We start from the raw sequence: 15307 nt of genomic DNA on the forward strand, positions 1-15307 counted from the left end.
TCAAATTCTGCACTCTCCCACCATTCTTAATTCCAGGGGCATTTTTGTCATATTAAATTCTTAATCCTGGTTTCCAGGAATATACCGTTACTCTAACCGGAGACCTTTTCAAAATTTTAAAAAGATTCCCGGACTTAGCGGGAAAATTCAAGCACCGAGTCCTATTCCCGTAATTATTCCCAAATCCATGCCCTCTTTCTCGGGACTGTGCTACAGTGCAGCGATCGCCGTCCGTTCTGAAGATCGAAGCTTGATACGAGAACGGTCGTCATTACTGCCTTAAATTACGAAAACGACCTTCCGTATGATTTGTCTGGAATAACGATCACTACAGAGTAATTAACGCCCAATGGAGGGGTATTCTCGTCCAATTAATTCCAGCCAAGCACGGCCAAGTAAAAGCTATTACGTCAGCAAATGATCATCTAAAATACCCAAAACACCCTTCACTCTGCTGCGATTTTCCCGAATAAAAACTCCGTGAATAAAACAGAAGTCGAGGGGTTTTTATGCATCGAAACATCAGCGCGGTCAAAAAAAGGTACACGTGTCGAGAATCGAAAACGTTTGAGGGAAATTCTCGGGAACACCCCATGAAAAGAAAGAATTAATTTTAGGTCCTTCATAAGGAGGTTCTCTTTACCATTTGCGGGTTTAAAGCCTTGAGGGACGTTTTGCTCCCCAATATCTATCTATAATAAGAAATCTCGCTAAAATTTTCATTTACCCCCTCTAAAATCTCCAAATTTTCAAAAAAATATAAAATAATAATAATAATAAGAGAACGTTCATTATATGAAGCTCTCTGTTTCTTTCTCTCTCTCTCTCTCTCTCTTATTGAAGACCAAGTGCTCTGTTTTCCATTCGTCAACCTTGCAAGCATTGCACCACGGAAAGCAGTGATCTCATCTCCACTTTTTGAACAAGAAAAGGTTCGGCCTTTGGAGCCAAACTTTTCACCAAACCCACGGATCCAAAGATTGCCTGCAGGAGTGGACTTGCAGAGTAGCAGAGGAAGAAGAGTAAGCAGCCTCCATTTCCTATCTTTCTCTTTCCTCTCTTTTAAGTTCACCGTCAATGGCCTCAAACCTTGCTCAGAAGTGAAGAAGAAGATATTATTGGCAAGCATAGATGCTTGGTGACGTAGTATTAGTATTAGTAGTAGTAGGTCTTTGTGTTTTTACTTTTCTATATTAGAGAAAGACTTGAGCTTTATGGTTTCTTTGTGCTTTTGCTTTTTGTTACAATTTCTCGGAGAGAGAAAAATAAATAAAAAACAAAAAAAAATGTTTTTTTTTCTTTCTTTTGTTGCTTCTTCAGCTTCTTCTTTTGCTGGTGCTTTTTGTTTAAAAAAACTCAAAACTTTGATTCATGTATCACATGATACTTCTTTCTTTTTCTCTCTTTCATCTCCATCTCTGTCTCTTCTGCTAAATGTTTTGTAGACCTAAGAGAGAATATTTAGAAACCCGAGCAGCTTTCAGCCTTCTTTCTCTACACTCACTGAGCGAATGAGTAAGTCTGTAAATGAGTGAGTGATACTTCTCCTTATTCCTTTTTTTGAATCTTGTCATCACTTTATATATATATATATAATACATATATAATATACATATGTGTGTGTGTGTTCGTCAAAGCTCACATTACCCCCGCTCTCATTTTGTTTGGTAATGTGAGCTTTTTCTCTGTAAATCTCTCTGATGGTTTAATGGCTTGAAGGCGTCACTGGGACCTTTGCCTACTTGCCTCTTTCTCTCTTATCAATCTCTCTTTCTCTCTGGGGACACTCTTTGTCTTCTATTGCACATCTTCACGAGGGCTTGACAGGTTGGGTTGGGTTGGGTTGTTGTTGTTCTCTCTTTTTTTCAAACAAACCAAAATAATTTTTCCTCTTTTTCTTTTCTTTACTTCTCTCTCTCTCTCTCTCTCACTCTCTCACTATATATACATATATAAAAAAATTCACTTTTTTTCCCATCCATTTGTTTCATTGTTTCCATTCTTCTTTCCTTTCAAGCAATGGGACGTGCTACCCGATGGCTGAGAAACTTGCTTGGTGGGAAGAAGGAGAACAACAAGAACACCAGCAACGACAACAACATCAACAACAACAACAACATCATCATCAACAACAACAATGGCAACAATGGCAACAATGGCTACAATGAAGACAAGAGAGAGAAGAAGAGATGGAGCTTCACTAAATCCAGTAGAGATTCCAATGCTGGTATGGAAATACAAACCGATCATCTTCATCATCCAAGAACCACAACAACAGACTCGTCAGCATGGCTACATTCATTCTACTCTAAGAGTGAAAAAGAACAAAACAAACACGCCATTGCAGTAGCTGCAGCAACAGCCGCCGCCGCTGACGCTGCCGTCGCCGCCGCACAAGCTGCCGTGGCAGTTGTCCGTCTCACCAGCCAAGGCCGTGGCACCATGTTCTCCGGCGTTCAAGAACGTCATGCTGCTGTCAAGATCCAAACTGCATTCAGAGGCTTCTTGGTATAATATATTAACAGTATCATCAACTTGTAGAAACGCTTGAGCTTGAATTGATCCTGAATTGAATGTTTATTGTATTTGTAGGCAAAGAAAGCACTGAGAGCACTTAAAGCATTAGTGAAATTACAAGCATTGGTTCGGGGATATCTTGTTAGGAAACAAGCAGCTGCAACTCTTCATAGCATGCAGTCTCTGATCAGAGCTCAGGCCACTGTCCGGGCGCAAAGGTCTCGCAAGCTTCAGCCAGAAACACGGCCTCGGAGATCTCTTGTATGTTTTTCACTTGTTAGCATTTGGTTGTTGTTATTGTGGTGGTGAAGTAAATGCTTGATTGACCATCAATGTTTACCTTTTGGTTGCAGGAGCGGTTTGATGAATGCAGGAGTGAGCAATTGGGACAGTTTCATAGCTGGAGGATGTCTGATACTTCAAGCAATAGCTTTGATCGAAGCCCGAAGATTGTAGAGATTGATACTGGGCGTCCTAAGTCTCGGTCTTCCCGGAGGACTAGTGCGAATTTGATTGATTCTGCTGAGGACATCTTGCTGCCATCTGTGTCATCTCCTTTGCCTTGCAACATTCCGGCGAGGATATCAATCCCTGAGTACAAGAATTATCAAGACTTTGATTGGTGCTTTGCTAATGAGAAATGTCGGTCATCTGTAACTGCACAGAGCACGCCGAGGTACATGAATTCGAATAGTATGGCTGCGCCTGTTACTCCGGCGAAGAGTGTCAGTGCTGCAGATGGGGTGTTTAGACGGTTTCTGATTGCCGGGAATGGTCCTAATTATATGGCAAACACGCAGTCATTCGAGGCGAAAGTTCGATCTCAGAGCGCACCGAAGCAGAGGCCAGAACCCATTGCAGGTCTGAGAAAGAGGCTGCCATTGACTGAGATGATTGGATCAAGAGCTAGTTTGAGCGGTGTTGGAATGCAGAGATCATGCACACAAGTTCAAGAAGCATTCAACTTCAAAAGTGCGGTAATTGGCAGGCTTGATAGATCTGCAGACCTTTCAAGAGATTTAGACAAGGATTACCATCACTACTTGCAGAGGAAATGGTGAACATAAAATATCAATGTGAAATAAAAGAAAAAGGAAAAGATTTCGTATTTCCTTGTTTCACCATTGTAACAGTATTTGGAGAATGAATGAATCAATGAATCAATGAACATCATAGAACAACAACTTGTGTAAATCCGCAGAATGTGATTTCAAATTCACCAACTTTTTTCATCATAAACATTGTCTTTGTTTGTTTCCGGATGCAAACGAAACATATTATTTGAGCTCGATTCAAATGATTCGAAACTATTAGTGCTACTCTGATGATGGCGATGATAATGAATTGAAATGGATGGATAACAATGAATTGAAAAGGATAAAAGAGCTTTTGTGTTTGCACATGGTGGTGTCTGATGTATTTGGCAAAGATAGTGATAGTTGACCAGACAGTAATGACACTTTTGAGGAAAGTGAAACTCCAACTTGTCATCTTCTTTGCAATGTGAGCAAAAGTATTTTCTGGTTCTGGTTCACTGGTAAGAGCCAACATGTTAGACATGACATGAAAGCAAGCCAAAACTACTGCATCTTATCATCATGTGCAACTGCAACCACTTCACTTTCTAGCTTCTGATTTGTTCAAATGTTATTAATGGTATTAGTTGCAAACTGATCACAAACCTTGTAACATTTGACAGTTTTCTATGTTTTAATTTCATGCTGAGCAGTCCAAACTCCGAAAGGGCAAAAGATTGATGTCAATTGTGTTCTTCACTCGCTATGAAAAGAAAACACATTGGCTGGTGTGTATCTCTAGGACATTTTAAATTTTGTGTCATATAACCCCCCGTCCTTTCCTGTATTTACATGAGGCCCTAAAAATATTAATACTTTTCTAAAATACTCTTTCTATTTGTCAATGCTGTCATCAAATGAAATCGTCTAACACACACACACACACACAACTTTTCATAAATTTGAAAAAGAACAACCTTTACATTGATAAAATGCAATGAAAAGGAACTGCATGTACAATGAAATTTTTATCAAATTAGTGAATTACATACAAGCAGAAAAACTAAAAAAAGAATTTCAGAGATACATAACCACAGAGAACTTTAATATAAATAATAGATGAAATAGGCCACTACCACCCTGTGATGCTAAACCTGAAAACTCTTCTCTCTCACTACCCACCTTTAAATTTCTTTTCAGTAATGATTAGGGTTTGATTTGATTGATGAGAAGGAGTTGGGAGGTGTGTACTCCTCTGGGTTTCCCTCCCAATCAGGCCTTCTCTTACTTTTATAAACATTACACAGACACACATATAGTCTTCACCTCACCATCACTTTGTCTTCCCACAATGCCCCTACACAGGGCTAGTTTGGAAATCTGGACCCCTTGTTACAGTCTCCACCTCCCCATTCTCTTGACCTCTTCTTCTCTCCGGAATCCATGCATATATCCAACCTTTTCTCAATGACCATTCATGGTTTTAATGAATCAAACTCACATTGATAATATGAAGGTGGTGACAAGGTTTACTGTGTGTGTGTATGTGTGTGTGTGGGGGAGAGAGAGCTGCTTTAATGCTTGTGATGTCACTGCATCACAAGTACTAGTACTCTGGAATCTTTATGGGATCCAAGTTTTTAACAGCCATGGCTTTTCAAGCTATGCTTCTTTTTTCTACTTTAATTCAGTTTAGGTTTTTGTTCACTTGGAGATTATGAGAGTTGATTAACTAATGTTACATGTTTATCTTAATCTTTATCTTCGTAGTAAATAATCATTACCATGTGTACTCGTTCTTTCTTGTTTTTCAACTTTTAAAGATCTTAGGTAACCAACTCATGTACTTGTATATATTAAGCTAATATGACTTTTACTAAGTTAGCCATGATAAGATTCTCCCTAGATAGTGTTTCGAATATATATATATATATATTAGTTTTATGTAATTTAGGTAATGGTGAAAAAAAAAGAGACCGACACACAAGAATAGGGCGAGTGTACTACTTGTTTGACTTAAATGATTTCTGTTTTACATGCAATTTTAATTTTTTTTTAATCCTATGTCACCATGATTAAAAGATTAACACTTGTCTTAAGGGACTAATACTTGTCTTAAACCCAAAACGGAAGTAACTTAACTTGCAAACCAAGCAAAAACAGGAGCTATAGGAGCAAGGATTTGTAACCTAGTCAATCATAAAATAGTTTTTGGGGCCATAATCTTGGTCTACTTTGAAAAGAGAGACATCATTGTGGGATCTATAGTTGAAAAGAAAAGGACAAGAGAAATCATTCAAACAGCCCATAAACATGAAAAACATAAAACTAATTAAACTCATATACATATATTAAATATAATACAATAAAATATAATAGCGGCTCTCTAAGCTCAAGCCACGAGGTATATAACAAGTTCCTTGCACCATGGTTATGGATCAACACACAATTCTATATATATATTTTTTATTATATTATTTATGTCCATGATTCAAACTCTGCACTAAACTAATAGTATTTCAAAATGAGAGGTGGTGTGCTTTGGAGTTGGCCTTAATCTAATGTGGTGAAGAATATGGTACATTTAATCTAGCAAAACTCAAAAACATGAATTTTGTATGTACTGGCATTTTGAATCTCCAAATGGGGGGTGGTATCTTGCAAGGCATTCTCTATTTGGAGTTTCTCTTCATCACTAGTGGTTTAATAAGCTTATCCAAAAGTACTCTGCTGGTTGTGTGTTCCAATGGCATCTTGGATTTAACCCTCAAATCAGTGTGGATGGATTAACATGTAATGTGTGCTAGAGCCTAGAGATAAGGTTAACTATGTAATTTCAAAACATATACAGGGTTTGTGTGATGGGACAACTAGATTCTCATGTTTGTCTTGTAACAAAATGGTTGGAAAAAAAAAAAGATGACTAGAAATCTGTAGATCTAATGAATATTAAAATTGTTGTTTTTCTATGACCTCCCTAAAGGATCAGATAATCACTAATTTACTAGGGTTTTCATTATGAAGAGCAAGCTCATTACTGCACAAACCTGACTCTGTTTTCTTCAGCTATCCTACCTGAACCTTCGGACAAATCTGTGGACATCAAAGAGTGCAGCAAGTACTGGAAACATAGGTGCAATTCTAGGACCACATGGAAGGGTCTTCAAAGAAGCATTAATTTAAACGCTGGGAAATGTACACAGTATTCTAAAAACCCCAATGTTGCTGTATATGAGCTTAATTGGCATCAAAAGTAACCAAGAAAATGAAAAGTTTTACCAGGGATTGAGGGGCCATCCTCCAAGTAAAAGCTGAAATGTTCTTTGCTGAAGCTTCAGACATGGTTCTGAGTTCCTAATGGAAATCATGTGATTTCTGGTTGTAAGTATGCGATGCAACCATTGGTGGCAGCTTCCTAATTTAAGGGGGGGATGGGTGTTGTACCTGTACAACAGGATAAGAGAGGAGCAGATGAAATCAAAAAGTTACTGGAATCCAGCAGTTTGAATAAGAACCTTTTCAAAAGTTAGGGTGAAAGACCATCTAGGGTATAGGTAAATACTCTTGCAAACAAGGTTCAACAAATAAGAAAATAAGGGCTATTAATGGCGGCCGAATAGAAATGCAACCAATCTGCACAAACTTTATAAATCCAAATTGCTTACAAAAACCATTCAAAGTTCACCACTCTTTTACAACAGATAGAGGATGATCACAATCACCAGCAAAGAAAACACAACTTCAAGTTGAATATTGTTCAAACACGTCAAATTACAAGAGCCGACCATGTAAAGATGGGAAAGGAATTAGCAAATAACACATGAAATCTAGAAACCTAGATCATAGAGATAATCACCAAGCCTCTCGACAACCATGTTGCACTGCCCTGGAGCCATTGGCTCATCATAAACACCAATGATCAGAGCCAAATTAGTTTTCTTCACGGTAACACCTCCAGAGCCCTGTAAGATCAATAGTTAGTGACTTCAAATTCAAGGTATAACCTGACTGCTCATGGTGAAATAAAAATAAAAGTGGCCATCATACAAAGAGAGTATCTGAGAAAGTTAAAAAGTAGATTTAAGATGCAAGGCAATGCAGTGTTATAAATGCATATTTTGCTATCAAAATATTTCTTGGTTTACTGATTACTTGAGCTAATATCAAAATATCACTGTCAGAAGGAAATTGATCACAACCAAGCATAACATTAGTCTCGATGCATCTTACATAAAATGTGTAAATCCTCCTTGACACATGGTAAATGATCATTTATCAGTAATTACATGGAAAGATTTGACACAAGGAAGGGGTCTGATAGAGTAAAAGAGTCAGAACAGAGAAGAGACACAGAAATGAATAAGTGCATTAAAGCTTCTTGGAAACTTTTGACAAACTCAACCAGGAAAATATTCGGCAAAATAGAAAGGTTTGCATTTTATTTGGCAAGATAGTCCTATTCCATATTGCCATGTTCTTATCCCAGTCACCAACATATGACAAAATCTTTCTAGACTGAAGTTAAAGTTGGCATCTTGAATATGCAGACTATCTTTAATCAGTTAAAGCCGCATGTTGAATGTTACAACAAACACATAGTGTCAACATATGAGATGCACAACAACTCATACAGAAAATTGAATATACAGAAAATTTCCCAAGCCTCTTTGAAGAAGAATTTGTCAGTTATAATTATGAAGAAAAGTGAATACAAAATTTAAAATTCACATTTGTTTAACCAGTAGTGAACTTGAAGATACCAGAATATCAAACAGAAAGAAACAAGTAATTTGGATAAAATGAGCAAGCAACAACAAAAAAAAAATTGAAAAAAAAAAGGTAGATTCACATGGAGTCCTCACCTTCTTTCCTCGAATAACAGCCCCCGGTTCACCTTGGATCACCATGTATTTTGTACCACCAAGGAAGAGACCAGTTGGAGCAAGTGAGCCAGGTTCAGCAAAATCATTCATAATGGCAAGTATCTCCTCAGGCTTAACCTATGGATGGAATAAATAAAAGTTCTTGTAAGAAACAAGAATTTCACTTAACCAGAGAGAAGCAAAGATAACTCAAAATTTTAACTTAACAATGTCATTTATACAACCTGCCTTGGTAACCAAGGCAAAATCAAATAACTCATGCAATGAACTAAGTTGACCTTGTGCCTAGTTGTGAATTGTGAATTAAATTACAACTTATGTTTAACTGCTATATCAAACCCAAATTCCAAATCTCTGAATTTCCAGACAAGGTTTGCCATTAAAATAAATCAACAAAGAACAGCTCAAGAACCTCACTTAAGTTTTCACATTGACTTGAAAAATCAGAATTGAAGAGTTACACAAGTATTGTTTGCCCACAAGTTACTTGAGATATATTCATTTAACTATTCATTTCTCTTGAAACTTGAGTTTTCTAGCCTCCTTTGCATAAAATTTAATGCCCATCAGCATAATATAAACCCAATACATATAAATAAACAGCTTCCCCGAAATGCTTATCCTTTGCTAGGAACAAATACTAACTCAAAGAGAACAAATAATTGAAATAAAGACAAGTACAAATTTTGAATATTTGGTCAAGTGATCATAATTCCCAGCTTGTTTCTTACATGTAGAAATTAGAAGCATCCGCAAAGCAAAACACCAGGCATTGTTAACTAGACTAGTGGGAGCAAAATTACTATAAATTGTAAAGAGTTCTATGATAATTTCAAATGATTAATGTAACAGAGCAGTGCATGAATTAAATGATGAAAGGATTGAAGGTGATTACTTGAACTCCACAATGCGATAAGATCAAAGAAATGATTAAAGAAACTCACAATTCAAACAACAGGAACTTGGTTTACAGTGCAATTTAATATATTCAAGACACTTCTCTAACTTCATTCACGATCCAATGGATACAGCACCAAGAATTGATAAACAAATAGACAAAATTAGCTTCAACAGTGATTGATTTCCAGTAAAAGTCTTGATATTCAAAATAGTTTCGAATTTAAAACACTGATCATGACCATCAGCAGGACAACAAGTACATCCACAAATCAAATAACAAAGTATCAGCCAAAGCAATTCATTCATGAAGAACCAGATCCATTTCAAAGCACAAAATTCCCATAAAAAGAACACCATGGAAACGAGATCCAACTCCAGCAAAACTTTAGATCGCAAGATTCACATCAGTAGAAAAGCATCAAAAAAACAAACGCTAAACATTCGATACCTGAGGGAAGGATTCGCTCTGCGACCAAAGGCTGCCGTCGTGGCCGAAGATGGCGGCAGAGGTCAGATGCTGACCATCGATATCGCACATCAAGTGATCATCCACGTATGCTTGCCACGACATCTTCGAGACAGTTAAGCTACGAGAATGCCAACCTTGGACCTCTCTCAACGAAAGAGAAGATCAATCGGGGTTGGAGATCGATGGAAAGAGATCGACAGGGACGAGGAGGAGGAGGAGGAGGAGGAGGAGCAATGGCGTCAAAGTTCTCAAGAGATCGAGGAGAGCTTTATTACGCTCCAGCTGTTGGCGGATCTGACGATTGATTCCAAGCTGTTTAATGAGTGGCTCTCACGTCCGGATGAAGTTACTAATATACCCCTCTTCAACTTCATCAGTTTTGTTTGCAGCGCGGATCTTGAAACAAAATGGACGGTGGAATTTGTGTGTTGTTGTTAAGATTTCTCTGTGTAAACCAGAGAGCACCTAAAACAGAAATGGCCTTCAAAAATTTTAATTAAGTACATGTAATAATTCACGAGATTCATGTTTTGTGTTTTGTACGGTCACGGGACAGGGGAAAAAACTTTTTTTTTTTTTTTAGAATAATATATAACTATGTAAATAAATCAGATCTTAAATAGTATTTTATAATTTAACAAGGAAGATTGTTTCTGAATCTTATGTTTTCTCTTCCTTGTTTATTTATATTTTTTAATTTTCTAAATAATTTTACAAGTAAGATTGATAAATTATCCATATTTTAAAAATCTTTTTCCTATTTAGAAATGTAGCAACGAACTAGTATCAATAATGGACAACTCTCTGGTACTCGTTAAGATTTTTTATAAGTAGTGAGAGTTTGAATCACAGGTAAATGTATATTTTTGAGAGAATAAGTAATGATTATATACAAGTGATTCCAGCACCCATGTGTACATAGCCTCCACACCTATTTGCTCCGCTGAGGTTGTTCATATCCTAACTTTTTTTCAACTACCTAGGTGCTCATTTTGGTACAAAAAAGAAAAAAAACAAAATAAAAAAATGCAATCAATAATGTGTGTATTCAATAAATCCTGAGATGGATCATGGATTAAATATCTATATCTATTGTTAATTTATAAAACGATAGCATTCATTTGTATTTTAACAAAAGGGTAGAATACCCTATTTAGTTCCTCTAATATAGTTAATATGTCATTTTGATTCTTTTAATATAATTTGTCCCTATAAGGTCTCTCTATTTTAACATCTAAAAAATGTAAATCCCTCCTAGATACCTTCTAGGATAAATTATATTAGAGGGAATGATTTGTATTTTTCAAATATTAGGACAAATTATATTAGAGAGATTAAAGAGACAGATTGACTATATTAAAGATACTACATTAAGTATTCTAAAAAAAATTACAAAATTTTAAAATTTTAAACCAAGCGGATAAATAACTTGCTCGATCCCGAGTTGAAAGCAGATGGTGCCAACTACCAAGGGTCCCCATTCATTAGCTTGCAATCCAATCTTTATATCGGACGGGGTCATTACCCATGTGCTCATGACTCTGTTGTATATACACTTGCCTCATTTGTTAAAAATAAATAAAATAAATAAATAAATATCCAGAGATACACATGATCAATTTTTTTATTATATGCATGCCCTTGATCGTATATATGCTTGTTATATTTGTTTGTTATATTTGTTAATATATATATATATATAAAGTACATCTTAAACATAGTACAATATTCATGCTAATCTACAATCTATGGTTTTTATTTCTCTCAATAATTATTTTCCTTTTTCCATTCTCTTTAATTATCACAGGTGTTCTCCTTTTAGAGAACAATCCTCGTGTTTTCACTTTCATTTTCCAAATCATATCTATTTTTCTAAGGAAAAGATCACAGGTACCCACTGTGAGGTTTTAAACACCTCCAAGTCCTTTCAATAGTTTGTACAAGAGGGCAATATTCCCCAATAGACACAGGAAAGACATCACCTCTTGCTTTATGGCTCAGCAAAAACAGTAAACCAACTCATGCCACCCGTTTTTTCTTTTAAAATAATTTCACAGACACTCCATCACCTAACAAATACAAATACAAATACAAATACAAATATCATGCCATTTATTATGAATAACAAACCTGTATATATGAAAGATAATATAATTTATATCAAATTACATATTAAATATGACACGCTTTGATGATGATAACACACTGTACACATTATTAGGAATTTAAGGGAAAAAAGCCAAGCAGAGATATTAACGCACACAAAGAACAAACTGATTGGAATATAGCCCAAAAACACTCACAGCCACAAGATTATTGTCTGAAATAAATACTATGGCAGCAACTGAATGAATTCATGCTCAAATGAGGATGCAGAATAACAAAGCCACACTATAAGATGAATTATAATTTTAAAGGCCTTGATCATAGAGATAATCACCCAGCCTCTCAACAACCATGTTGCACTGGCCTGGAGTCATGGGCTCATCATAGATACCAAAGATCAAGGCTTCATTGGTCTTCTTTATGGTAACTCCCCCTGATCCCTGTCAAGTAAACAAGAAAAAAGAAACAAGAACATGAGAGCATGCATCAAAGGTTTAACTAGAGATAGAGTTAACTAGCTACTTAGACAAGTTTAGCAAAAAACACTTCTTATTTGGTGATCTCGAGAAATATTAAACAACTGATAAATCACCTATTTGGCGCACCTGGTTTGTTATCAGTATGTGGCATGAACTTGTCAAATAGATTACTCAAATAACTGATAATTGTTAAATATACTCCAGTTTATCAACATTAATTACCATTTGGAGATAACTTGAACAGTTATTATTTAATTAGGTGGCTAGCATATTCAGTATATCTAGCTTGTACAAACATTATTGCTCCATATGCAAATTAATGAACCATTCTGCCATTAAAAGCAGAATAAATGACATTGCCTGTTGAATGGCATAAATGTTTTCACCTTCTTTCCACGAATAACTGCTCCAGGTTCTCCTTGAATTACCATGTACTTTGTTGATCCGAGGAACAAGCCAGTAGGGGCCAGAAAGCCAGGTTCATTGAAGTCATTAATAATACCAGTGATTTCCTCAGGCTTGAGCTACAAAAATACAAATTGGTTGGTGTGTGATTAAGACACTTAAAACATCACAGAAAATTTAAACAATAAATTTAGAAAAATGTTACTAATTTGCAATTGGAGATGCAATTGAAGAGCAGCAAGGAATAAATCATCATGAGTTACATAAACACACATTAATTAAACCAATAAAAAACTTCGAAATTGGTTAAGATCCAACTAGATCTAGAGCTAATTAGCATTCTTGTGGTACATATATATACACATTTGATAAAAATTGATAAACCATAACTTTGTTAAATAATCAAAAAACAACTATAAATTGATAATATAAGAATATGCCACGTTATGCTCCAATAATGAAAAAATCAGTAAATCAGAAATAACCAAAAACACCAAAAACACAATTATCAGTTGAATAGCCACATTAAGTTCAATTAAATCTGACTCATGTCACAATAATATATTTAAACAAAGAATTATCTAAATAAACAGCCCTATGAATCCAAAAATTTCGCATGCATACCTATTCACCAATGTATCTGTGAGATTTTTTATACAAACGATCAAAAATTTATATCTGCCTTGAATCAAATAATGGCCAAAAAAACCTCAATTGAATCTGATAAGGATCACCATAATATATCCAACTCAAGAATGATCTAAGTTCCAAAACTTTTCTTTGCATATGCACCACTGTAAAAAAATTTCTTACTTATGCACCACTATGAATCCGATATTTTTGCCTAAACACCTCTGCAGTGATGTGTCTTTGAGATTTTACACAAGAAATCAAAAATTATATTGGCCATGAATCATACAATTGGCAAAACAAAACTCTAGAATTATTGGAAAAATTCCAACTATTTTCTTTCATATGTACCGCTATAATTAAATCCAAGATTTTTGGGTATAAATCTCTCCATCGATGCATCTTGGAGATTGTATCCAAGAAATAACGAAATCACACAATCATGAACTCATAAATGCATACCCAAATAGCAAAATCACACCTTTTCCACTGAAAAAAGCCCTAATAAAATTCCCAAACTCAAAAAAAAAATCCAATATCAAATAAAAATCCAGATCCAAGCTAAATATTGAACAAGAATCAAGATGATCCAACAATACCGTACCTGAGGGAAAGCGGAACTCTGAGCCCAGACGCTGCCGTCCTGACCAAGGATCGCCGCCGAGGTGAGCTTCTGGCCATCAACATCGCACATCAAGTGATCATCAACATACGTTTGCCACGACATCCTTCTCCTTCTCCTTCTTCTTCTCTCTTTCTAGGGTTTTCTCTGGTTGCGATGGTGCTGAACAAACGGGCGCTTATATAGGGCTTGAAGACGTCCCCCTTCAATCGTGGAGGTGGAGCAATTAAGTATTGATTTGCCCTAGTTTTTTCCATATATTTACGAAATTGCCACCGACTGTTGATGGAGAAAGATCAGCCTTTGATTGCTCTTTGATGGAGGACCAAGACCACCCATCTAAAGAAAGACCTATAATGAAAAGTATCTTAATTTTTTTTATGACTTTATTATTTCCCTCTTGGGACTGTTCTTGATTTCAATTATTTAGTATGGATTTAAAACTTTTTTCCCTCAAAATAATAGGAATTTAATCACATAAAATCAAATATATATTGAGAAATAAATGACAATCCTTCATTGTATAAAAAAATTAGGGATGTGTATAGATATGAAATTTAATCTCGAGAAATAAATGGCAATCCTTTCAGCACATTAATGTCCTCACCTGAGTTTTGGAATTTAATCTTGGGGTCTTTTCATTGAATACATTTATATAATATTATTCTTTATAATCATATGTATTCCTTCTAAATTGATGTATATATATCAGTGGCATTCCTCACTGTATTTTCCAGTTCTATTCATAATTTATAGCAGATAAAAATTGTGGATGTTATGATGATGCTTTCAAAGGGACCAAATTAGCACATCAAAGAAAGTGATGAACAGCTAAGAATAATGGCAAATGAATCGGAGACAATTAGGGAAAGGGTTGGCAGACTGCAGATATATCATGTTATGCATTGCCCACTGACAACGCATTGCCAATATCACTCAATACTTCAAAATTAGACCCTCTAATTTTAGCTACCACTTTAATTAAATTCTAACTTAAAACTATTGACTTAAGGGACCTCATTAATTCAAATTTAATCACAGATTTAGTCATTATGTTTTTCTTACTATTATTTTTTATATCTATACTATTAAAATATTTAAAATGATGCTTGTATTTGCTATGTTAACATATTTATTTAAAAAAAATAAATAAATTAACTATGTGTTTATATGTTTCCAGTTGTATGTCAAATGGTTATAAATATTCCCAAAGTATATAGGTTAAAATATATATAAAAAAAGCAAATTTAAGAGCGATGTTGAAAATTTTAAAAAAATAT

At 35.4% G+C, this 15307-nt stretch overlaps 3 protein-coding genes across 4 annotated transcripts; 1 reads left to right on the forward strand and 2 right to left on the reverse strand.

Moving 5' to 3' along the window:
• Positions 1-812: 812 nt before the first annotated feature.
• LOC120280945 (uncharacterized protein DDB_G0287625-like) lies at positions 813-3698 on the forward strand. Of its 2 annotated transcripts, none has more exons than XM_039287913.1 (4): positions 813-1022; positions 2018-2508; positions 2593-2778; positions 2871-3698. In XM_039287913.1, exons 2-4 carry the CDS (start codon positions 2020-2022, stop codon positions 3576-3578), a joined length of 1383 nt encoding a protein of 460 aa, XP_039143847.1. In that variant the 5' UTR covers positions 813-1022; positions 2018-2019; the 3' UTR covers positions 3579-3698. The 2 variants fall into 2 exon arrangements, with proteins under 2 accessions (XP_039143847.1, XP_039143846.1); XM_039287912.1 differs by lacking the exon at positions 813-1022 and adding an exon at positions 1343-1531.
• Positions 3699-7150: 3452 nt separating this feature from the next.
• Positions 7151-10048, reverse strand: LOC120280789 (profilin-2). Its single transcript, XM_039287733.1, has 3 exons — positions 9765-10048; positions 8396-8533; positions 7151-7495 (listed from the first exon to the last, which is right to left on the reverse strand). Exons 1-3 carry the CDS (start codon positions 9885-9887, stop codon positions 7361-7363), a joined length of 396 nt encoding a protein of 131 aa, XP_039143667.1. The 5' UTR covers positions 9888-10048; the 3' UTR covers positions 7151-7360.
• A 1989-nt stretch (positions 10049-12037) lies between these two features.
• On the reverse strand, positions 12038-14170 carry LOC120280038 (profilin-1-like). The gene is made up of 3 exons (XM_039286736.1): positions 14010-14170; positions 12757-12894; positions 12038-12331 (listed from the first exon to the last, which is right to left on the reverse strand). Exons 1-3 carry the CDS (start codon positions 14130-14132, stop codon positions 12197-12199), a joined length of 396 nt encoding a protein of 131 aa, XP_039142670.1. The 5' UTR covers positions 14133-14170; the 3' UTR covers positions 12038-12196.
• Positions 14171-15307: the final 1137 nt, after the last annotated feature.

This window comes from Dioscorea cayenensis, chromosome 17, assembly GCF_009730915.1.
Source record: "Dioscorea cayenensis subsp. rotundata cultivar TDr96_F1 chromosome 17, TDr96_F1_v2_PseudoChromosome.rev07_lg8_w22 25.fasta, whole genome shotgun sequence".
Taxonomy (NCBI): Eukaryota; Viridiplantae; Streptophyta; class Magnoliopsida; order Dioscoreales; family Dioscoreaceae; genus Dioscorea; species Dioscorea cayenensis.